The sequence below is a fragment of the Larus michahellis genome, chromosome 3 (genome assembly GCF_964199755.1).
Source record: "Larus michahellis chromosome 3, bLarMic1.1, whole genome shotgun sequence".
Taxonomy (NCBI): domain Eukaryota; kingdom Metazoa; phylum Chordata; class Aves; order Charadriiformes; family Laridae; genus Larus; species Larus michahellis.
In genome coordinates this window covers 72546155-72570826 of record NC_133898.1, presented here as the reverse complement: position 1 = coordinate 72570826, position 24672 = coordinate 72546155, and the positions used below count along the sequence as shown (strand labels likewise).

Here is a 24672-nt window from a genome sequence, read left to right as displayed (position 1 = left end):
ATTCTGAAAATAAACCGTACTTGAGTGTGTTACGTGTATATCTATATTCTTTTCCTACCTCCTAGACACAGACATAAACAATTGAGTGGTTTCTCCATGGCCAAAGTCTGAGACACAAAGAAAGAGAATCTGAGAACCGAACAGAATTCCTAAGCTCCACCTTTTCACTATGTAATATATTTTCTTTGCAACAATGATTTAATTAGAGTGATCAATAAAATGGCAGCAGAAAGAAACGCAAGGTAACTATCTGAATTAACTGATAAACAGCTGATAAAGGAATAAAAAATGCAATATTAGTTTTATCTTTCTTCAACGTGAAACTAACATCAGTGGCAAATATGGATCAGGAATTCTTGACCAAACTGAATCCTTCAAGCATATTTTAAGTAAATTTTTTGTATTTAAGGGTACTTTGTTATACTGAGATGAACAGAACATTGACTGTGATTGCTACTTACATTTCATTACTGCCTGCACTTCATAGACAGGTGTGAGAATCAAGCAGCCATCAAAATTCTCAGGAAGTGGATTAGAGGAGTCCCATGTATGTAAAGTATTGGAAAGTTTGACGATTCGGTTTCTGCACTTAGGGATTTTCCATTCTGCAATCTCTTTTAGGGTATATATCTGGTCGTCCTCACACTCATAGAATTTTCCTTCTTGTGAAAGGGGCAAAGTAAAGGAATGAGACTGGTTATTTCTGACCACGCCACAGTTCACAGCCATCGTTCCGTTGACCTCTTCCACTGAGTTAAAGGTGATCTGCTCACCATGTTTGATAGTGAGGTTTGCCAATTTTATATCCTCAGGACTGTAGAAACATGGGTGACCAAATCTTGTTGGCCCAATAGAGACTTTTTTTGTAATTTCTTCAATGCTGACATATGGAGTTTTATCTGCCACAACCTTATAAAGACCTAAGAACAGAAAACTTGCGTTATAAAAAGGGGAATATATAAAAGAAGCCGTGTCAAATTTTAGACTGTGAACGCAACAAAAATGGGGAGCAAAGCACATCAAATAGTTTATAGCTAATAATTTGGTTGCTAGAAATGTGACTGTATAAGGTTAATATCAACTACAAGATACAAGTCATAGGTGTCTGGAATTAGCCCTTTCTAATCTGCAGGTAATTTCTGACATCCAACACTTTTATATCCATGGTAAATAGAGAAAAAAAGTTATTTTCTTTGTGGCACAAAAAAGAAAAAATATCTTAAATTCTTATCTGTCTTCTCAGGAAACCAATCTTCAAGAAAAAAATGGAGACAAGGCGTGAGGAAGAGCAACAGTAATGTGATCAGTGAAATGCAGAATAACATTACTGGCTGAACATTGTAGTAGGTATTCTTTTACACACAGACTGGGGATTCTTAGTATTAGTAGTAAACAGTATGTTTAAAGGCACAATACAAATGAAAAAGTAGCACCCACAGATAAGAATGAGAAAATCAAATTGATTTTAGCATATCTGATAGCCCAGACCACCAGATGGAGTAATTCAAAGTTTGGGTCTTGTAGCACTGTGGCTGTCACAAGATAATTAAAGTGCTGAAATAATGCAAGGCAGGAGCTGTATCTGAGCTTCCCTATCCCCTAGGGACATTATTATTTCATGTTAATCATGGCCCTTGGAGCTGTCTCATTAAGAGTCCACATTGCAAGAAAAATATGTACATTTCTATATTTGCATGAGTGTTTTTATAGAGGAAGATGAAGTGGACACTTTAGAGGTCTAAACAGGAGGGTTTAGCTGAACTGTGTGATTCAGCTGTCTTCTTCCCCAGGCACGGCAGCGTGAATGCTGCCTCGTGGAATTATATCACAGCTTCCTGGGACAAGCATCGACTGTATTCCAAGTGAATAAAACTGAATGTAGAGGTTATTCCTAGGCCAAGTTTGCAAGCCAGGAGACCCACACAAATTAACTGGTAGCTACAGCTCCAGTGACAAAGCACCCAAGCTCCCAGGGAGATGTAGTGCCTTTTCTCCTTCTTTCCTCCAAAGCCAACTAGCAGAGACCTTATGGTCCCCACTGCTCCGCACTTTTGCCTCCTCTGTACCGCACAAAGGGCGCCCCATCTTTGTGTTAAAGAAATACTCCAGACTTGGCAGTTACAGAGCACGGGATGGGAACTCGAGGATTGCTGCTTGGCACCACTAGAAGGTCTTTCATCTAATGAGTGGCTTCTGCCATGTCTGCAAAGGTTTTAAGTGTCCCATCCACCTGCCCTGAGTTGTCTAGTGTGGGAACTGGATCCAAACTGTCTATGACTCCCTTCTTGCGGGAATCAGAGTGTGAGAAAAGGGCAGGATGCCCCAGCAGATACTTAGGATGCTGTCAGAACACAGTTCCTGTTGGATGTTGGGAAGACACTCACTCCTTTCTCTAGACCTCCTCTGATAGTGGGATTATTTAACAAATTAGATTGGGGGATTGCTACTGTTAAAAACAACCTCCAAATTGTTTATTTTCTCCCACACCTTTTCCCTTACCGAGTTTCACCCACTGACCCCAATCAAGACAACTAAGGGGCCTGCATGGAAACAGGGCTCATTAAGATTGTATTCTTTAAAAAACCATATCTTATATCAAACCATTCCCTCCAGCACAACAGCCTTTTATTATTTTAATTTTTTTTTGCCACAGAATTGCTGTGATTCTTGTTTCACTGTAACAAAACCTGTTACTTTCACTTCATAGCTTTAGCACCCTTCTTGTTAAAGGAGCTGTTAAGATTCTGTTTGATGAGCAGCTTTTAACCGAATTTATCATCAGATTGGGCATGTATGGTTCTAGGTATCCCATGAGACCACTAGGATCTGTGGCAACTAACAGCTCTGAGAGCTTGTCAGCAGCCTAAACACTAATAGCCTATTTGATCTAGTGGAGATAGTCACTAGTTGTGCCCATGTAACTGCTTTCTGCAATTTTGTGCTTTCACAGTTGTCTGTATGACAGTTAGCTTTTTCTGTGTGAAATTAGTACCCTTGTGCAAGTACCTCCTTTATGTCCTCACTGCAGCACTATGGGAAAGCCTTCAGGCCTTTTTCCGGGCTGCAAGGAACATACATCCACGAATTTAACTGCACAAGTACAAAGTCCAACTTCAACACACTTTTCTTTCTCACTGGTATTTTTAATGTTTCTCACAGCGGTTTTTAAAACAACTATTAACAAGCAAGTTAGGTACCCCAGTCCTAATCACTACTGGAGCTGCCAGTGCAGAGCAAGACAAACTGGTTCATCAGCATCTAGAAAATATCGCAGTGACAAGGCACCAATGACAAACTGAAAATGTGGAAAAGACAGCATCCCTCAAACAGTGTTCCAGTGTCATGCTTTGCAAGCACAAGATGGGCATCGTCTCCTGGCAGTGCTGGGAGAAAGTAAATAGGAATATTCTTCATTAAAAATGTATTCAAAGTACATATGATATATCCCAAAGGCAATAACTATGTTCACCCATCTGTGATACAGGAGCATGCGTATTGCCCCTAGAAAACCTCCAGAATTGCATTAAAAGGTCTCCATAAACTATGTTCAAAAACCATTCCCAGTTGAAAATATTTGGCAATGTATAGGTATGAGAAATATTCTTCTCTGTGTGTTTGACAGAGAATTAATTTTGCTGGGACTACGGAGCTATTTGGAAGCCAGCTACTTCAGCAACAAACTGATGAGCAGGTTTCATGTGGAAGCGTAATTACCAGGTCTTATACAAAACTAGACAACTGATTATCCCCTCGGGCCCAGGCAGACTGACTTTGTCAGGGTTAGGAGCAGAAAAATCTTCACCTTCCATTCTGCTGGTTTTCTTAATCTCAGTAACAGAATGCTTGCATAGGCAACTAAAGAGCCATGTGGCCTTGCATACTTAGCTTCTGTATTGATGAGACCCATGAAGTAGCAGAGGCACCTAATAACCACCTGTTCATGCTTATGAGTATGTAAAGCTCCATATGCTTCTCTCTGTATAGAAAAGAGGTGAATATACAAAAAGTTGTTGTGGTATGATGGGTGAAAGCCACTGTGGTTCCTACCTAAGTGCCATAATCTGCCATAGTATTTTCTCATAAATGCTCTCCTTGCTACGATACATATTATTAAAAAACAAAACAAAACAAAACAAAACACACCACCAACAAACCAAACAGAAAAAACAAACAACATTATCTGAAACCATTCATAACCTTATTAAAATCATTATGAACCAAATTACAAAACCAAATGTTTTCCAAAGCTACGATAGCAAGGAAATCTCCAGAGTGGGAGACATATGGTAAATTTGAGATGCTAAAGTTTGGACATTTTGAGGTCAAACAGAAATATTCTTTTACTTTTTCATAAGTCATAAAATGACTGAACCAAATTCACTTAGACTTTCCTAAGAGAGCTTGGTGGACTGTTGGTGGAAATGACAGATGGGAATAGCAAACACGGAAAAAAGTCCAGCTGGTTTATCGAGAGCTGACATTATCGCTCCTATGGATCTACTTTCTAGATGTAATCTGGTCTACAACCAAAGTGCACCAATGCCCAATTTTTTTGGGATTGGCAAAATTACAGATAGAGACAAGAATAACTACACATACATAATAACCACAGGAATGTATAACCATTGTCATACTCCATGAATCCTCTGCACCTAGTACATTTCTGGGTGAAGTGCCTGCCTAGTCATGTGATAGTAAGGCCTGAACCTAACCAGCCCAAGAAAAGTTTTAGGCATTGATGTACACATCTGTAGAGAGAGAGGGTTTGGGAATCTGAAAAAATTATTTGCACTGGTATGAGAGAGAAAACATAACCCTAGGATCACCCATTTAGTCTTGTGGGAAAGCATGTTTTGATAGAAGAAGGTTTTTACCACCTTTTTACACAACAATACATGCCTCTCTCTTTTACTGGTTATAGAGTGATAAAGTGTACCCCCCTGTAGCTTTGTAGACTTCCCATTTTCAGTCTTAATTAGAGTCCTGAAGGAAAGGAGTATCCTTTTTATTTTCTCTTTTCCTTCTTTTCCCCACAGAAAACAGAAAACCAGTAGTAAGGCTCACCTAGTAGAGCAGTAAGTAGCCTTCAAGGCAAAAAAGAATAGCAGAAACACCTTCTGTCCCAGATGAGCAGTTTCTGTTCACCAAGGTAATGCAGAAGACTGGAAAGAACTTAGTTCCCAAATTCTCTGGCACTGACTTGATTGCTATTCCTCTTGTCCCTCACCTCCACCGCCCACTCTGCTACCTCCTCTGCCCTGTCTGCTCCAGCATTGTCCTCTGTCCATCCAACCCCCAAGGCCACCTCACCTACTTCTCCATCATCTCCTATCAAGAAAAGCCTTCTAGTGCCTAACCCCTGTTCTTCCCCACATGTGCTGTGTGGACACAGCCAAGTCTCCTGTCTTGTGGCTCGCAGAAGCTGAGAGCTCCCGTGCTCAGCTGAGTGTCTGCCCACTACGTAGGAACGAGCAGCAGCAGCTGTCAGGGACCTCCTGAGAACAGGGACAGCTCAGCAATATTTTTTGCAGAAGAAGGAATATAACAGGACAGAATGAAGTCATTTGTGCTGGCACACCGTTCAGGTGTTGCGCAAATTACGCGTCTCCGCTAACTTGTTAGTAGTGAAAATTGTAGTTCAAAATGCTGTTAGATGTAGCCATTGAAGTGTCTAGAGTAACAGTATGAGCTTAGAAAGAATAGCCTGGCTCTCTGAGGCATGAAAAAGAACAAATTAGAATGAGAATAAAATTAAATAACAGAGATAGTGAACTTGTGGTTGCAGCGGTTTCTCTAATGCAAAGGGCAGATTAGGCCTTTATCAAGGATCTGATTTGCCAGAGCAGAAAAAAAGAATTCTGTAGACTGCAAATATGTTCAGAAAGACAAAAAGTAAGGCTCATTTAAAGCCAATGAGCCCAGTTCTTTGCTCACAGAGATGCTATCCCCAGAGTAACCTAAATAGAAGCGTTGCTTATTTATGCCAGCATGCACATGGTGAAAGGATGCATGAGCCCATCACATGCAAATGATAAGTCACGGCAGAGGAAGTGGAAAATAACATCAAAGCAAAAGATTTCTTTGCATCAACACTGGCAAGAGAGCACTGTATGTACAATGTAAATACAGTACCATACTCCTGGAGACCTGCAGATATTTTTATTGAAGTAAGTCAATGGCAGTGTGAAAAAGTCACCTGCAATTTGGTTCTGTGCTCTGTTCTAGAGACAGGGGCAAGCCAGCAACGCTCTCATACAATGTTTTGTTGAGAATAATAAAGTAATAAAGTGAAAAGGAAAAAGGTCAAGAAAAAAGCAGTGGCTGGGACATCCTGACCTTGTAAAGCAGAATCATTCTCCAGCTAAGAACCAAATTAGACAAATGACAAATTTACATCTTACCAAAAAGCTCTTGAACGCATAAGAGTATATATACAGAGAGAAACAGGAGAGCTGTGCTGCCTGTTGGGCTAATAAGAAGTGTCATTATACCCCTCTTCAGTGCTGCTGTTCAGTAATACCCGTCATGCGGAGGATAATAATGATAAATTTCAGCAAAATGAACTCTGAATTTATTTTCCTAGTGAAATAACCCAGTTTTCTAGAATGCTGGTTCAGAGGGTTCATAAGTATGCATGCAAATTGTAGTGATTAGATCAAATTTGAAAATGTACTCAATAGGGCAACAACATCTAAATGCCAAGTTGTAAAATCGATCACTTGAATGCAAACAAATCCAGAGTCACCAAGTTCAAGCACTTGAAATCACAAGTCATTCTGTTCTAAAAATCAGGACATTCAACATTAATAACTGTAGGATTACCATTATCACTCAGTTGTGTTGGATTTTTTAGGCTTCAAATGTTCAAACCCATCTGCCAATCAAGATTTATAATATGACTTCCTATATGTATATATATTTTATAGACAGAAGAAATTTTAATAATAGCAAAGAAGCTTGGATTTCAAGAAAAATACCAAGTACCTTGAGAGTTCACAGTACAGCAGTACTTCAATATCTCTAGATAGCCACAGATAATTAAAATGTCTTTGAGCACTACATTTGGGCCCTACTTGAAAATGGCATTCCAAAAAATTCCTTTAATAATTGGCCATACAAATTGTTCTGAGTCACCAAGTGAGAAAAATGTGAAAGTAAATTAGGAATCTACTGGGGAAAAGCAGAAGATATATAGGACTATTTCAGAGAGAAATCTGTATTTTGGAGATGGAAAATGAAGGCATGGCAGAAGATATTTTCCTGCGGAATTCAGATGAAACATTGCATTCCCTTGCACTCTTACATTTTATTTGCTTGAAGAAGTGTGTCTTGTCTCCCTCTGCAGCAAAAGCACACACCAGTTTGGGCACTGGCATAACCTAAGCCATATACATGCATGTGCACACCTTCTCACGTGCGCAGCAATAAGTTAGAAGAACATCACTGAGGTTACTAAGACAAGCACTCAAACACTAGAAATCACCCATATTACATTTCCCCATGCAGCATCAATTTAACCTCCCATGTGCTTGCAGTACAATATGGTGTTAATTAAAAGCTTACATTCTTCTTTTTTTTTTTTTTCTACAAAGCTGCAGCCTTTTTCAGTGCATTAGCTAGACTGCTGACCAAGAGAGTCCTGGATGTGATCTCAGTCTCTCAAGGGCTGCTGTGTCCTTGTGTGTGCTCTGTCCCAGTGCTTCCTACCTGCGGGTGTCCCATTACTTTTCTTCCAGACCTACACAGGCTCCCTCCTACATCTCACTGGCTTCCTCATGCTGTTTTCCAGCCCACTCATCTCCTCTTCTCAAGGGGCTCCCATTACCTCTGCTGCCTGCAAGACTCCCAGGGTAGGAAATGCCCTACATATATATATATTTGTGTGGGGGGTGCAGTCCTTCTCTGATGCTGATAACCACCTCCACCGCTGTCTCCAGTGCCTGATCTTTCCATATCTAGTCTTCATCCTTCTGCCCTGCTCCGAGGTCCAATCTTTTTCTATCAGTTTCCTAATCTAGTTTGCCTCCTCCACTTCCCACACATGGATACTCATAGTCCGGCACTTCTCCCTCTGCACCCCAACTACTTTGCTATTTAACACAGCTGGGCCCTAACAGTAGAGGGACTGAGATGAAAGCAGAATTGAAAAATGAATAAATATGACATGTGATGAACTAGGTACCCCGGGTACAGTACCTGGCCAGCTCTCCCTAACAAGGCCACAAGAACAGAGGAAGATATGTTTCAAATTTGAAGTCCATCCCCCAAAATATGGGTATTTTGGGACTTCTCCATAAAACAGTTGAAGTGGTTTTTAAGCAGAAAAACACATTCATTATCCTCTAATCCTGTTTCCAGGCATGGAGCAGCCACTTTGGCCACTGGAATTAAAATAAACCATTAAAACAAAAACTAAACATAACAAATTATTCAAAATATTTTATACACAAAATAATAAAATAAAAATACAGTAACAGTAAATAAATTATAGTCTGAGCACGTGGCAAGGAAGATTTCAGCTCAGACAAAGTTTGGCAAAGTCATAAGTAACTGAAAAGAAGATTTCTGTAATAATTCTTACACTGAGTGACCCCAAGTATAGAAAGCATTACTACCAAACATTATAACACTAATAATTTCTATCCAGGCTTGAAAAAGAACTGTAACAGTTGAAATTTAAAAATGAGTTGATTGTGTCTTGTGCCATCTGATAAAAATGTATCCTTGACAGCTGAGTTGTAACCTCAAGCAAATATCAATCAAGACAGCTAATCAATAAAATGAACAACGGTGATTACTCAGGGTTATAACTCCTCAGAAACAAGTATTCATGAAATACTATACCAGGAAAATTTAGTGGTAATTCCACTTTGGCTGAAAAACGGCTGACTTCATTATTCTCACAGATACTTGCTATGAGCTTATTAATTTTGAAGCCAATAACTTTAATGACTTCTCCTGTTGACAGGCAGCATTCATTTCCAAACATTTCATAGATCGAGCCTGAAAAGAAATAAAAAAGGAAAGAAAAGTGTTATTCAGCTTTTTCTTACTTTGTCAAGTGTCTTTACCTCTCTGAATGAAAGCAAAAATACTTCAAATAAGTTATATGAAATAATACTTATCCTGTGATAGCTAACCTAATTTTCATTTTCTTCCTAAGTGTCAGGAGAAAATCCATCTTGTGATTTCAGCGATCTCTAGATCATCTCTACATGTACACTGTTCTTAGATGGATGTAAGAACGAGGTCTGAAGAACCTGCATTTGCAAGTTGTTAGATCAAAGCGGAATGACATAGAACACAGGAGCGCCTGGGTATCAGGAGCTCGGACAGAAAAGATGCCTCTGCACAGCACAGGGCATAGCATATCCCATAGGTTCAACAGACTATAACAGAAGAGAAAAATCATAGACCCTAGAAGGTACCCAGGGAGAGGCCAGGAGGCATCAAAGTGCAACCAGCATTTAAGCTTCTTGTAGTAACAGAAAACCTGAAGAAAGTACAAGAAATTGGAAAACTGGCAAATTAACAGTGTTAATCCCTGCCCCATGCTGAAACAAGCTTACTGATTCTGACCTGGTAGCAAAGAAATATCTCCTTTTTTGTCTGTGACGTTTAGAAGTTTGAGAGCAGGAACAAGGCAATCCAGCCAAGCATTTCAGAGCTTCCTCAGGAAAATCTGCAGCTTGCCCTGCCAAAAAACAGCCCTCCCTTCTCCATTTTAGCTGTGATCAATCTCTGCTGCTTCAGAAGTGGGGGCAAGAGGGGAAGAGTAAAGGAAAACCAAAACAAAAGCCAAGTTATGTAGAAGTAAAATTCTTCCTGGCCACTGCAGATTAGCAGAAGCTTTGAGGCATGGGATCAATTAATTATATATAAAGCCAGTGCAGCAAACACATGGTGTTCCATTTGTAGATAAAATTGCATTGAACACAGAACACCAGAAATGTTGACTTTAATGCTAGCTTCCATTCTTCTGATGTTGTGCAGTTCAATCCAAGAATTTGCCAAGCTCTGTCCTGGCATGATGTGGAAGTACCCTTTCTGGAATCCCATCTCAGAATTTCATTTCCCTCGCGGTGAGAAACCTTATTCTCATTTCCACTCCCCGTGCATTGGTGAGTGTATTCATTTGTTCTTCCACTAACGTTGCTCTGCTACTTAAAATACTTCTTTTCCTCATTTCCATTTCTCCCTTACCCAAAGGGTTTGCAAGGTTAATTTTGCCCTTCTCTCTGGTCACATTTTTGACAAAAATCTAGAAGAAACAAATTCTCCTCTCCTCTGAGAAAACAAATTTTCCTTCCCACAATCCCTCTAATAGCCCTTTCTTGCATCTGGTTCAGTTTAAAGTCTTTTCTTTTTTTTTTCCCTTTTGACCTAGGTAGCCAGAATAGTCTCAGAACGGTCTTTTTAAAACCTGACCTCTGGCTATAATGTAGCAATCAATAATTGAGATGGCCTGTACTGAAATATTGCCATTGCCTGCAGAACTCACTTCCCACAGAAAGTAACATTCTTTACTCCACAGCTCTCCTTGTAGTTGGTGAGGAGGAAAAAAAAAAGCTGGGTTTTTTGGTGTTGGTTGGTTGGTTGGTTTTTTTGCTAGGTGTCATATCAGAAATGCAATTATTAGCCAAGTGATTTTCCTAATGCTCACTCAAGATCAATTCCAGCCTGGGCGAATAAACACCTCTTACCGAGCCTGGGATATATTTATCAACTCTGCAGCAATGCTTGCAGATGACAAGCACTTGGTAACCACCTCGACCTCAATGGAAGTCACTGGAAGACCAAGCTGAGCAAAAGTTTCTCTGGTGTTAGCCTAAACCCAAAGCCTCAGTAGAGCACCCCAGAGCAATGGGTTTGTGTCAGGGACAGGAGGATGCATGAGAGTAACACCGAGTAACTGGTTAAGTTTACTCTGTTGTGAAGGCACGTCCAGGCAAACTTGTCTGATACTTGTGCAATGCTCTCACAAGTGAGAAGGACACCAGGAAATCCCCAGCGGCTCCCCTGAAGAATTCAGGTACTGATGTGCATTTTTTATACCATGTACAAAAGTCTAGGTTTTAAAACAAAAATTAAAATCATGTGGCAGATGCTTTTGGCAGGCTGGATGTGACCACGTTGCCTCGTTTCCCTTACTGAGAGTCCTACATAGGTTCGAGGGGACTGTTGTACTTAGGCTCTAAACTTCCCCAGCAGGCTACTGCCTTTCTGTTGCCCACCAGGATGATGATTAGCCCAGAGATGTTCTGGATTATTGTGCCACACAAATATCAAACACAGTCAGGCGAAAGAACATGCTGTTTATGCATCCTTTCAACCAATCTGCTACTAAGCAGAAGACCAGGAGAGCTGCTGCCCTTAAACTAAAAGAGAACAATCTGGTTTTCTTATTGTAAAGATAGTGCTTAGTTGTTTGCTCTCCTTTTAGTCCCTGAGCCATTCGACAGTGACTAACTCAGATGTCTCCACTGGATATTGCTAGAGGTCCCATCAGTAGGCTGGCTGCTGCTCTAATAAACACATGAGGAGTTACCAGAGCTCTCATTACTTTAGCTGAGCTCCGTGGGATATTTTATGACAGTCAGAAAAGTGTATGTGCAATACTTATTTCATATTAGAATGAGAGGGAGAGAAAGATTGAGCAGCTGTGAAGAGGGTAATATTCCTTTTGTGCTGAACCACCTCACTCCTCACATCAGACACAGCAGAGATCACAAGCAACGATGATATTATTAGATACAGGGAATCCCAGAGGACCCGGCATGGTGATCTCTGCATTATAGAAACATGGAAAGATGAACAAAGAATTCCAATATTCTCACGCTCGAACAAATATTTGTGAAAACCTACTCAAGATGGGAACTCATGTCTTCTAGAGGCTTTTTTTTCTTCAGTGCAGATTTACATCCAGCTTCCCCAGATTACCTCACTTCAAAATAGACCCCTTGAAACCATTTAACATATGAAAGTAACTGCACTGACTAATTACGGGCTTTGGGCGCATTTGTTTTCACCTCTGCTAGACAGCCTTTGCAAGCATGCCCCTCAGTGCAGGCGGCGCCCGCCGTGCACCCACATGCACACTCCATAGGAGCACAGGCACTGAGCCACACAGGTTCCGTGGCCTCCCTGGCTGTGGCTGACGTCCAAATGACGTCCAAATAACATCCAAATAACCAGGCAATGGCACTGAGGAGAAGAATGTAGCAGTTGAGGGGCTGAACGTCTCCGAAAAATGCTTGTGATCAGTTTGGCGTTCCCTTATCATTTATGTTTTATAGTTTATCTGTCCAACTCATATTACAGGTGCCTCTTCAGACCTTACCACTCTCTACAACTGCCTGAAAGGAGGTTGTTGGGAGGTGGGGGTTGGTCCCTTCTCCCAAGTAACAGGCGATAGGACAAGAGGAAATGGCCTCAAGTTGTGTCAGGGGAGGTTTAGACTGGATATTAAGAAAAATTTTTACGCTGGAAGGGTTATCAAGCTTTGGAACAGGCTGTCCAGGGAAGTGGTTGAGTTGCCACCCCTGGAAGTATTTAAAAGACATGTAGATGTGGTGCTGAGGGACATGGCTTAGCAGCGGAGTTGGCACTGTTAAAGGTTAACAGTTGGACTTGATGACCTTAAAGGTCTTTTCCAACCCAAACAATCCTAAGATCTAACTACTACTTCAGTCTATATCCGCAGCAGAGTGGTGCCACCAAGAAATAAAGACAGGAGTCAGAAGAGGGCCCTATTTCTGATCACTGTGGGTTCTGAAGGACTTACTACTTTTATCAGGTTTGCTTTTCCTCAGGCACAGCAGTTTAAATAGAAATTGTACTACAGAGAGTTAGAGAAGTCCTGCCCTCCATCCATCTCAAAATAAAAAGTACAAACAGCACTGGTAAAAAAGTGAAAGGACTGATCAGTTAGTGACGGGTCCAAGGCTGAAGATCCAATCTGGCAATATCCAGCTCTGCCAAACACTCAAAAGTAGGTGACTGCATGACACAAAAATTAGCCTTTGACAAAGCAATCAAAATTTGCAAAACATGAGAAATGCAGATAACAATCTACACAGGGTAAACAGTGGCCTTCAATGTAGAGATGGCAGAGACTCTAAAACATTACAAGAAAAGGGTAAAACACACAAGAAAAGAAAATCTGCACTCATGAAAGAGAGAAAGTACCTGAGGCAGACAAGCATATGGAGTTCAAGCTGGAGTCTACAAAAAGCATTACATGGAGCTGCAGGCTCTGAAACATCAAGGGCCAAGATAATGCATTCAGAAAAAAAAAAAAAGATGGATTATAAATGCCAGACTGCAAGCCACAAAAGAGTGTGCACAGAATAGACACACAGGGCTGTCACAGCACCTTAACTCTCAGGGTCTTTCATCAAAACAAAACATAACATTGTTGTGGAAAACAAATGGATCATTCATCTAAAAGCACCAGATTTAAGAAAAAGTGAGATGAAAATCAAAACTTTTTTAAAAAGTCATGGTTTTAATTAAAATTAAAAAAAAAAAAAAGAAAAGAAAATCAAGAGAGCTGGTTGTCTTACCATCAAAGAAATAAATATTACATGGATACATAATCCAGTGGCAAAGATAATACTTTCTAATAATACCAAGGAAAGTGAACCCCTTCTTCAATTAAAAAATGAGGAAGAAAGAAGATGTATTTTTTGGCTTCTTCAAGAAGGGAAAAGGTATTAAGCAGTTAGGAACGATATTTTAAGTCTTCTAGAACAGAGGAATGCTTTTAGCAGAATAGAGGAGGAGAGTGCCCAAGAATCCTGGGACTTGTGGCCATAGGACAGGAGCTTTCATCCCAGAAGAGAAGCTGGATAAATTGCTTGCATAACCATTGAGTAACAGAGGTGTGCCACCACATTTTACATCCAATTAAGGAAGTCAGAGACCAGCCTTCAACAGCTTATCAGTAGTAAAACTTATATGAGGGGATAGACAGACAGATAGGTGTGTATATATGTACGTAGATAGATACCTACCTAAATGGCCATTTTCATGGGCAACTTGTAGGACTTTAATTACCTCCTCCTTTATCAGATTCATATGAAATAGACCAAGAGGTTGAAAGATTACAAGGGTGAGAGGTTGAGAGGAGGACGGCTAACAGACCGAGACCATGACTGCAGAAGCCTCATTTTTAATGATACCAGGATATAAAAAAAAAATCATTAAAAAATGAAACTCTGCCAGCCATAAAAGAACAGATTCATTTTTGGGGGTGCAATTGCACATACAGTATTGATTGTAATTACATATTTGTCTGCAACTAGATTGCCTTAGCCCTGATTTTAGCCCTTGCTTGGCTGTTTGCCTGGAATAGTACAATGAAGATTACATTCAGACAAGAAAAATGTTACCTGTGTGATTTGTCATTTAGGCATTTGCAGCAAATATTTGTGCTGATAAAAGAGAGGGAGGGAAACTGCATGGTTTTCAAAAAGGATAATAAAAATTCTTTTTCCTTTAAAAGGCACAATAATTAGTCTTAAAACATTGTGAAAATACCTGCTGTGTGACAATGTGACCCTGAAAGATTTTTACTTCAGCTGTGTGATGTGGACCCACACACACAATGTATTGAAAAGTAAAATGAAAATTAAAATGGACCTTTTAGTACGTTTATTTGTTGTTGCACAACAGTAACTGTTTTTCCCACTCAAGCCACAAAGAAAGTGTAAGACATTGAAAATGTAAATCAAGTAACCTTAAGGACTGAAACTTTTTGATTTGCGGAAGACGTATGCAATTTAATGCAAAAAATAAAATTTAGCAGAACCCAGAATAAAGCAGCTTATTTACAGTGATCAAACAATGCCCCTGAAGGCTGCAATTAAAGAGCTTGTTGTCTTTGAAACCACCTTTTCTGGATAGTTACTTTGTTCAATGAAAAACACATTTATATCCTTTCATAAGCTCATCTCTAGTTTGACAATCCATATTAGCAACGCTGTGATCACATCAAAGCAACAATAACAATTGGTTCAGTATCTTTTTCCTCCATCTTTCCTAAAATGTTAAGCAGCCACACCACCGTCATCCCTAACATGAGACCTTTATTTGATTTATTTCTCATTATAGGTATAAGAAGAGTCTTTTGATTTAAAAACAACAATATAAAATACAAATACAGTGAATGCATGAGATGGAGAACATCATTGTTCCTGTCAGGGCATATGACAGTACCACTGAGAGAAATATTTTATAACACGAGGTAAACCAGCAAACATCTCTAATATTTCCCTTTTTCTTCCCAGCAGCTTAGAGCCCCATTCAGTGACTGCTCTCGGAGGGAACGCTCCACTGATGCTGATAGGAAGTTTGACTCAAAATCAGGGCCACGACCAAACAGCAATAAAACATCACTCCTACGTAACGCCCTTTTGCTGAACACCCCTGGGCACTTTAGCAAGGAGGGCTGGGGAGAGAATGCAAACAAGACAAAAGGCTTCACTAAGGTGGCACAGAGGACCATTCAGCAGGGCTAGAGCTCGAGCCCAGGCTGGCTGACTCCCAGTCTCACCATCTGTCTGCTGCAGGGTGCTGCTAAGCACTTCCAAATATCCTCCATTTTCTTTTTTTTTTTTTTTTTAAACAAAGACCAAGCTTTCCTCCTAACAAAATGAAATCACTATGCAGGCCAAACACTAGGCATTGACTCCCTAGCCCCACAAGTTTGAATCCTTGAAGGAAAAAATTCTCCCTTTCATCTCTCAGTAGCACCCACTGAATTCATTGCAGCTGGCAGGCTGAGCGGTCTTTGAAAGAAGACCCAAAGAACTGGGAACCTGGCTGCTTTTCAGGGAGATGAAAGATCTCCTGACATGTCCTGAAAGAGTAGAACTTTGTCCCAACGTCCTTTTCCCAGTGCTCCTTTCTCCACTATTATGTTGTCATCGGTTGCCCATATGGATGCTGTCTTCCCGGATCAGAGGTGACTCTGTTTCAGGGGCTGGTGAAATGGTTCTGCTTTCACATAAAGGCACAACCCCCCCGGTGCAGCCAGAATGACAATAGCCTGCTTTCCCCTACAACACAGCTCAGCTGAAATCACAGTTTTATTAAGGCTGCTGCAGGCTCCCAAAGTAATACGAAGGGCATAATGTATCTATAATTAGTGTCAATAAAAAAGATATCGTTCTTTATGGGCATTATTTGGGGGTTATCCAATTGTTCAGAGTTTATGCTCTTTGGCAAGAAGAGAGGTCTATTTTAAAGTTGCGGGGAGGAGAGTTTTGCTTAATAATTTTAATCATATTATACTCTGATTAGGCAGTAGGGAAAAAAACAACACATTTCTGATGGTGAGAAGTGAGGTGTCTCTATTTTTTTCAGTCAAACACCGCCTGAGCACTGAAGATGCTAATCAGCATGCTGGATTTTCCCCACTAAACTCAAATAAACTACTTGTGGGGAAGACACAAAGAGGCTGAAACTCATATGCACAATGGCAGGTAAAGAAAGAAGCACGCCCCAGCTTCTGTCTCCAACCTCAGGCTGTGAGAGTGGCTGCAAATAGTATAAAGCACCTGTATGTTTTTTATCCACCGCTTCCTTCCTACCCCTTGAAGGTTCACCCACAGAAAGGGGGTGAGCCCAGCTCCCCCGTGCCCACATGGTGCTTCAGAGGCCCAGGGGGTAGCAGTGGTCACGAAGGTGGCGTGAATTTGTGTAGAAGATCCTCTATCAAGTGACAGCGCAACATACTGGGCTTTGTAAAAGCTCTTCTCTCTTTAACATGTCCTAAACAACAAAAATCTGCAGGTTTGGTCAGTCTGGGACACAAATCCTCCCAGGAGTTCAGCTGCTGAATTGCCACAGAGGTAAACTTTCCGTCAAAAGGCTCTGTGCAAAGAGAGCATCTTATCTTGATCCTACCTAATTAGGCTGCAAGAGGGTCTGATTTTTGCCAGCACAAAACCATCAAATAACAAAAGCTGTAAGATTTATCTTTTGCCATATAAAGTCAAACTTTAAATGTCAAGTGCTTTAAGCCATTTCAATCATAATGGAAATTTTTAAAAAATTACTTCTGCAGTTTCTGATTTATTCCTTTCCTGATAGGTTTATGGCCTTTTTTTTTTTTTTTTTTAATACTTTATTCTTATTCTCATCTATCCGGAGGGCTTGCACTCTGCATGTGGCAGCAGATCTTTGTGTGTGCAGCACCCGCTATAATGGAAAGAGCAAGTGAAACCACAGCTCCAAATGCAACATCTTTGACCTTTTGTTTGGGTTTACCCACACAAGTCGGAATTACTGCGGCAGTGAAGCGAATGCCAAAAGCTGCTTTTGAACAGCATTAGTCACTGTTTTAGTTGTTTGTGATTTATTTTGTTTTATTCCTTTTCCTTGCAGCGTTAATTACTTTGGCTTAAGGTATGTTTATTGAAGTGTGTGTTTAACAGCAAATCTGTGCTTTGCTGGACTGGGTTTAAGAAGGTTGCTTAAATTAAGTTGCAGGATCCCACGACAGTGTTGAGCACCTCCCAGGTGAAGCCCAGAACTGGAAACATGTTTAAGCATCTTCCCTTACTGAAATCACAGCATACTGCCCATTGTGCCATTACTGTGTGTCCAGTGGAGCTAAGCAGAAACAGTGAACCTGGATTAATGCTGTGTTCCCTCATGCATAGATCACCAGGGACTGGAAGAAAAAAATACCCCGCAAAAGCCCTGTAACTCAGAAACGATGCACAGTCACGTTCTTGTGTATCATGGGGAGTTTATCCCAGGATCTTCCCTCCTCTGTCATTTGTTGTAGTTGTCCCCTTATCTTCTCAGAGCCCAGGTTTGTTAAAATTGTCTTGGTCTTTCCATAGGATGGCAGGTTCCTGTGTAGGGAAACTGGGCTCCTCCTGCTGCAGAACTCCTCCTCGCATCCCTGGAGGCCCAAGTGCCACATCAGATGGGGAGCCCTCTCCCCCTCTCCACTGCAGGAAACCGGCACATCGAGGCCAGCTTCAGCAAGCCAAGGCATGGGGTTGACCCCTGCATCAAGACCAGGCAGGCAATTTGGGTATTCTGCCCACCTCCTATGCCAGCCACAGAGAGGCCCAGAGCTGAATGTCACGGTAAGACAATCCCCGCAAGGAGATCCTCGAAACAGCTTCGCCCTCAGCGCCAGCTACCCAGGGTCAGATTTTTCTCACTGTGTCTGGATGAGTCATCCCATTGAGGGCAGCAGCGTGCATAAAATGAGCAATATCTGACCCATAGAAGTTAGGTTTTGTTCTTATATTGCATTCACTGAAGGGCATTTCCCTTCTTGTTCAGAATAAAACATGCTTTTGAGGGAGTCTGAACAAGTGCAGGAGAGTTTCAGTGGTACATATTAATAGAGAAAATTTACTAACATGATCTGACTACTGACCACAAAAGAGAACTCAAACTACCTGTTACTCTGGCTCTACCTAGGACTCTTGCTCCTAGCTGCTCAATCAAGAGTCAGCAAAACAACTATGTTCAAGGTGAAAAAAAACCTTCCGTTTTTACAGACAGATTTGGCTTCTCTCTCTGTGAAAAAATGGTAGAAATTAGGAAGTGCAAACAGTTACCATAAATTTCTACCATTTCACATGCAATTCTCCCTTCGGCATGCACCCAAATGAGACTCCACCCACTAAAGGCACAGGTCTTTCTTATTGATCTTCCGCCTCAAAGAAATACAACCCTAATTATATTCATCAAAGCTGTTCAAAGCTGTCCGTGTTTTAGCTTCTGTTTAAACCGTCTTCTTGCTTTTTATAAGAAAAAGTGCCTTTATTAATCCTGACGAGGCAGCTTGCTTGTTTTATTCATATGTATTACAGACCACATATCCTATGTTCGTTCTTGACTCTTTGGCTTTTCACATTGATAAAGGAGCAGGATTTGTTCCCTCTAGGTTGCCTTAAAAACAGTAAAAAAATCACTCCATCCTACACGAGCGTTTTCTAACTACTAGTGTTGACAGCAATTTCCTGTCTAAATTAGGACTGGGGCAGCTGAGACTTGATATGCAAGGATTCCTCTTCTATTCAGTTTGCCTAGCTGCAGTTACGGGGTTAACAGGACTTCTTGTAAGTGGTTCCAGCACTCTGCTGCTGGCCCGATGAACCCGTTGCTCCCTTGAAAGGCTCACGGAAGCACATGCTAGAAAGATGCTGTTTCCCAGTAACAGAAGCAGAAAAGATGAAATTGAAACTGCAGAGACAGCGAGCAGGCGTGGATACGCAGCCAGCGAAGGAGAGCCAAGAGGAACCGTGAGCCTAAGCGCGTTCACGTTCTTTATGGTTCACCAAAGAGAGGTTTGCAATGGAGCTATTCACAGTCACCAAGAAAGGAACATATCACAAAGGGGGTTTTTTTGGCATCGCCCCTCACGCAGCTGTCAGAGAGCACCAGAGAGGGCATCCCCCCTGGTAATACTGAGCATCTTTAACCCCCTTAGATCTGGAAGAGCATTAACCAGGGATGTATATGTGACCCCACTATTGTCTCTTCCCACCATTTTCTGCCTGTTCAGAATGATGTGGCAATTTCCAGAGCCCCGGGAGAGGGAGCAGAGAATAGAGCACCACATTTACAGCCTGCTGCTTCACTGCACTCCCAGCCCTCAGAGGCGGAGGCCGCTGGCTCACAGGTCCCTTCTCCCCAGAGAAAGAGCACACAGCATAAACGTTGCCGATGAGTTTCACGGGTCCGTCATAAAGTGGAGGGGTCCTGGCACTGCGATTTACACAAGTGTTGCTTTTGAAGAGCAGAACTGCAGAGAGCAGCTACCAGCTCTCCCTGAGCTGTGGCAAGTCCCAACCCTCGGGGTCCTAATCCCATTGCTGATGGGAACGCATTTAACTTTAGGGGAATACAAAAAAGGCAGTGTGGGATTTCTATTTAAGCAGAGCAAAAATGGGAAAGCTGTGCGTAGGGAACATGGCAAAACTGGCAAAAAACGGGCAAAAAAGCCCAACAGAATAGGTGCCTTGAGCAGTTCTACATTTTTCACAATTAAAGTTTGACACTTTTTACTGTCCTGCCACTGGTTAAATTAAGCCTGCAGAGTATTAAATTCAATTACCCATAAAATAATTACATTGGTATTAAAACAGACATAATTTTTGCAACATAAAGATGAAAGCCCGTACTTGCATGCTATCTGTAAAAATCAGCGGCCATGCAGTACTTAGCTCACTAAGCATCAATATTTACTGAAATGTTCAAAGAAAGATATTCAATCAATCAAATCAGTTTCCAAAGGGGTTTCTGTAGTTTAATTTTTTAATAACATATTTTAATGAGCTATTAAATTGCCATGTATTTCAGTCTGCACTGTAGTTCCTTTCTAATCAGTGCTGATTACCAAGATATTTGTATCTGGCAAACTTGCTCTTATTGTATAATCAGCCTTCTTATTCCCTTCAGAGATTCAACGGTCTACTTTGTGTAGCAGTGATATTATGACTGCAGTGTCCAAAATAACTGCCCCGAGAGGCATCCCTGGGGTTTGCAAAACCACCCTCTCACCTATGTCTCTGTTTTCAAATGAGGGATAGCAATAATTTCTCTACTTCTGCATGGTCCTTTGAGTGTGGTGAGCGAAAAGCACTTTAGAAGAACTCGGAGCTCTTACTAAAACCCCATGCTCCTGACTCTGCGTAGTGCCGGACAGTCGTAGTTGGTGACTGCAGGTTGGGGCTCTGACTGCGCAGCCCCACACTGCTGGAGGAGAGGGGACTGGGAACACAGCAGTATGAACAAGCTCCTCAAACCTTGGCTAACCTGCCTGAGGCAAACTGAGTAAGGCTTCAACCAACTCCAAAGTCCAGGTGTAGCATGAAAAACACTGATATCACCTCAGGGAAACCCTTCCCTCTGCTTCAAGCCAGGAACAGAGAGGTGAACAAGAACCGAGCTTTCACAGAAAGGTGTCTAGGTCACAGCATTCACTACCAACAGCAAAAGTTCAACTGCCTGCAGCTTCCCTAGCTGAAAGTATTATGAATACAAACAGGATCTATATAGGCCTGTCCGTTTGCAGTTTGAGGAGTTACAGTTAAATAAACCACGATTCCACTAATAGCAGCAGGAACATATTTTTTTTATAGGCCAGAAGAAAGAACAATGATGGAATAGTTGCACACAGCGTATGTTTTCAGCTTACTCTTCACCAGGCACTGCAGCAGGCAGGCTTGGGTCTGAGAACAGGAGACCTAGATTGCATTTGATGTTACACGGGTATGAAGGCAGAATTGGATCTTGTAGAGCTTTTACCTTGCCCAAGGGCAAGCAAATTCCCACGCTTCAACTGGAGCTTGACTTTGCAGTTCTAATAAAAATACCTCAACACATGGAAAGCTGTATATGCATCCTTACAAAGACCTACAGCGTTATGCTTTCCTTATGCTTCCAGAGATACTGAAATTCTGTTAAGAACAGTAAGGCTAATTTTCAAGTGCAGTGTGTGCAAAGTGTTGCTTCCAAATAGAGTAGATGAAGAGTTTCATCCCCACAGCACACAATCCACCACAGAGAACCAACAAATGAATTAATTACACTCCATTGTCTTCTTACCGCACTGACTGCTATAGCCTTCTTTGGGTGTCTGCTGCAACTCTGATGTGACAGCTCTAATGGATTTAGTAGATTGTTATTTACTCCAGTAGACATTCTGTATACCTAGTTAAGCTGATACTAAGAAACCTAGCACTTTTTTTTTTCTGGGGTTGTGGAGAGGAAAGCATACATAGCATGTACATATGTACAAATTCTTGCTATTTTAAATTCAGAATATTAATCATCCCTTATGACTGACCAGTTTCAAACAATCCCATGTAATGCTTTAAAAATAAGCCTTCTTCCTTACTATCTGCGTGCTGTCCTGAGAATGGTTAAAGATTCCTATGAATTCCAACTCCATAAAACAGCTAATCCAAGTAGGACTCAGCTCACCAGGCTGACTTTGTAGCCAGTTGGGAGCTACTACAATCAGTGCACAAACGCTCTGATTTTGTCCCTGCAACCATAGCAATAAACCCGTGTTCTCTGTCAATAGACCTGCTATTACCCACAATGTGATTGCTGATGTACTGCATGTGGCAAGAGAAATCAAAAGGGTTGCTGGTAGGGTGGGGGGATCTTCTTGAGGAAGGACTAAAGAATGGTTGTCCTAATGGAAATTCAAAGCGCACAAAGTGGTCCACTCTCCTGTTTAGCAATATAACAGGAATTACTTCGGATTCTCCCTGAAGCACTACTCTCACTTCAGAAAATGCAACATAAATCATAATGCAATCACAGAACAGTATGTTCACCCCTGCAGCCAGGTATGGAGGCAAGCAAAATGTCCAGGAGGGATCTGACACGGAAAGAGAGTTCAGGAAGGGAGGGAGAGGAAGGGAGGGTCTGGCCTGAGAAGATCTTTGTAGCCCTAGATCCTGCAAACCTCTTAGGCACAGAGTTTCTCAAGTGTCTCAAGTGTCTCTAGCTTCCTCTGAAGTGAGGAAGAAGACAGAGGAAACAACACAAGCCTGCTAGTGGGTATCGGTGTTTCTATGTACCTACAAGTATTCTGGGGATGGAACGACTGTGAGGGAAAGAGCCAAGTAGCACATCTGTATCATCAGCCCTGCTCGTACAAGCAAGAAAACACCTGCATGTATGTTAGTGCTGCATCTAGCCTACTGGGGGAAACAAGTGTGAGTGCAGTTGAGAGGAAGCCTTCGGGAGCAGAGGACAGGAAGAGGTGGTGCTGATGAAGACTGAAGAAACATCAGCGCAGCACAAGGGTTCTCACTTTTAGTGCAACCATTCCCGGGTCCCTACAGCACATACCGCTCCCTCACAAGGCTGCGCAGCACTAGTATACACATATGCATACATATATATACATATACATGTACATATAACTTGTATTTATATTACGTCTGCTTCTTAGGTGTGTGGAAAGAGACAAATATGGTGGCTACTCCAACTTAAGGAGGTGATCTTCCTGTTTTTAGTTTAAATTCCACTCTTCATCATTTAGGTAGTAGCCTCCTTATCAAGAACTTCAGTCAGTTCAGGTTCTTGTGTTAGTTTAGAATGTAAAACTTGAACAAGACACATACCAAAGGTCAGAAAAAACATATTTTCAAAAGTTCCTGGTGATTTTGCACATGTTTGTTTCCCAGAATGTCTTTTTGTGTATCACCCTTGCAATCGGGAGAACATGGACAGTACACCACCACCACAGCTTAAGTATGCCCTTTCCCATTTTCTTTCTGCCCCAAGAGGCTGTACTCAGAGGAGGAAGAGTTGCCCACCCTGGCCACAGCGCTGAGATTGAAGCTCAGGCTTTCCATGGCCACAGCTAATGGTGGCCACCTACTCTCTCCTCCTACTAATGAGAAGCGTGGGGATTTTTACATTAAGGTCAAGATAGATACTGTGGATCCGGAAGCAGGTATTTGGCTGACACTTCGTGAAGCCCTCTCTGTTTTATGTAGCGTGACCCCAAGTTTTCTGTTGCAGTGGCAGGGAGCTAACTTTCTTTTCCTAGACTGATACATAGGCTTAACGTGGTGTTTTCACTGACGTTAAACAAAATCCATGCCCTGAGCAAGCACAGAACTCTTTCCTCCAGTGCAAGTCTCTTTGCCATCCTTCCACTGTGTTTTGTACACAAGCAGACCACAGTATTAAAAACATCATAAAAAGATCTGCAGCAGGAAACCCCAGCAAAATATTGCCCCTGTGATGCTCCTGTCTGGCTCCTACCAATCCCTTCCACCACCTGATGTACCCACAAAGGTAGGACAGAACCTCAGGAAAACCAGGACATCCTCATGGCCACTTTCCAGATTCCCTGGTTCTTTGTTTCTGAGACAGAGCGCCATGGCAAACCCAGAAGAGCAGCGCTAGGTATAATCAATTAACCTCTGTGAGGTGATTTGCAATTGCTGGATTGTTGGCTCTGTGTGAGTGTAAAGCAGATTCATGACTCATTCCAGTACTCTTTCTAGGATATGATGAGGACTAACTACAGCTCCTTCCTCACTGCCTGTGAGAAGACCAGATGCACACCATACCAAAGACATCTCCAAAGCCATTGATCATTATGCTTGTTCTTCAAAGGGAAGATTGCAGCTGGTGCGAAACTGCTGGGAGACAACTCTGTCAGCATCCTCCCTCTGCCCCAACATCCCAGTCCCAAGGGGGACCTGATGCCAAAGACAGACTTGCAAAGCCCTGCCAGAAAGCACCCGATGCTCACCTTGGAAATAGATGCCTGACTGGATTTGGAGGACCCTCGGAAGGGTTCTGGCGTCCAGAGAATGAATGAACCTCTCCAGGGTACATGCCATGGTCCGCAGCAAGGCAGCATGTGGGTTTGGCACGTAAAGACCAGTGAAGAGCTTTCGAAGCAGCAACACCTGCAGCCTGGTGCATGCTGTGCCCAGGAGAGCTGTGGGGCTCCGCGGTGGAGGGGAGGAGCGGCATGGGGAGGTACTTCTGCTTCCTCTTCTCCGTGGCCACTTCCTCCCACGGCTGCAGCTGGAAGGAGGTGAGGCAGGGGGATGCTGAGCTGGGGCACCCTTACCCACTGAGGGTCCGCACCAGGCTGTGAGGGTGCCGTGGGTATTGGGCTTCGGAGAGGGCAGGGGGATCTGCCACAGAATT

The 24672-nt window shown here is 42.0% G+C and overlaps 1 protein-coding gene across 1 annotated transcript in view; it reads right to left on the bottom strand.

Annotated features, from left to right (window-relative positions):
* THEMIS (thymocyte selection associated) overlaps positions 1 to 24356 on the bottom strand; it is a 79106-nt gene extending 54750 nt beyond the window's left edge. Inside the window, exons 1-3 of the mRNA XM_074578305.1 lie at positions 24266 to 24356; positions 8845 to 9003; positions 462 to 920 (exon numbers count right to left, since the gene is read on the bottom strand). Coding sequence (XP_074434406.1) covers positions 462 to 920; positions 8845 to 9003; positions 24266 to 24356 — 709 coding nt within the window. The remainder of the gene's footprint in view (positions 1 to 461; positions 921 to 8844; positions 9004 to 24265) is intronic.
* Positions 24357 to 24672: the final 316 nt, after the last annotated feature.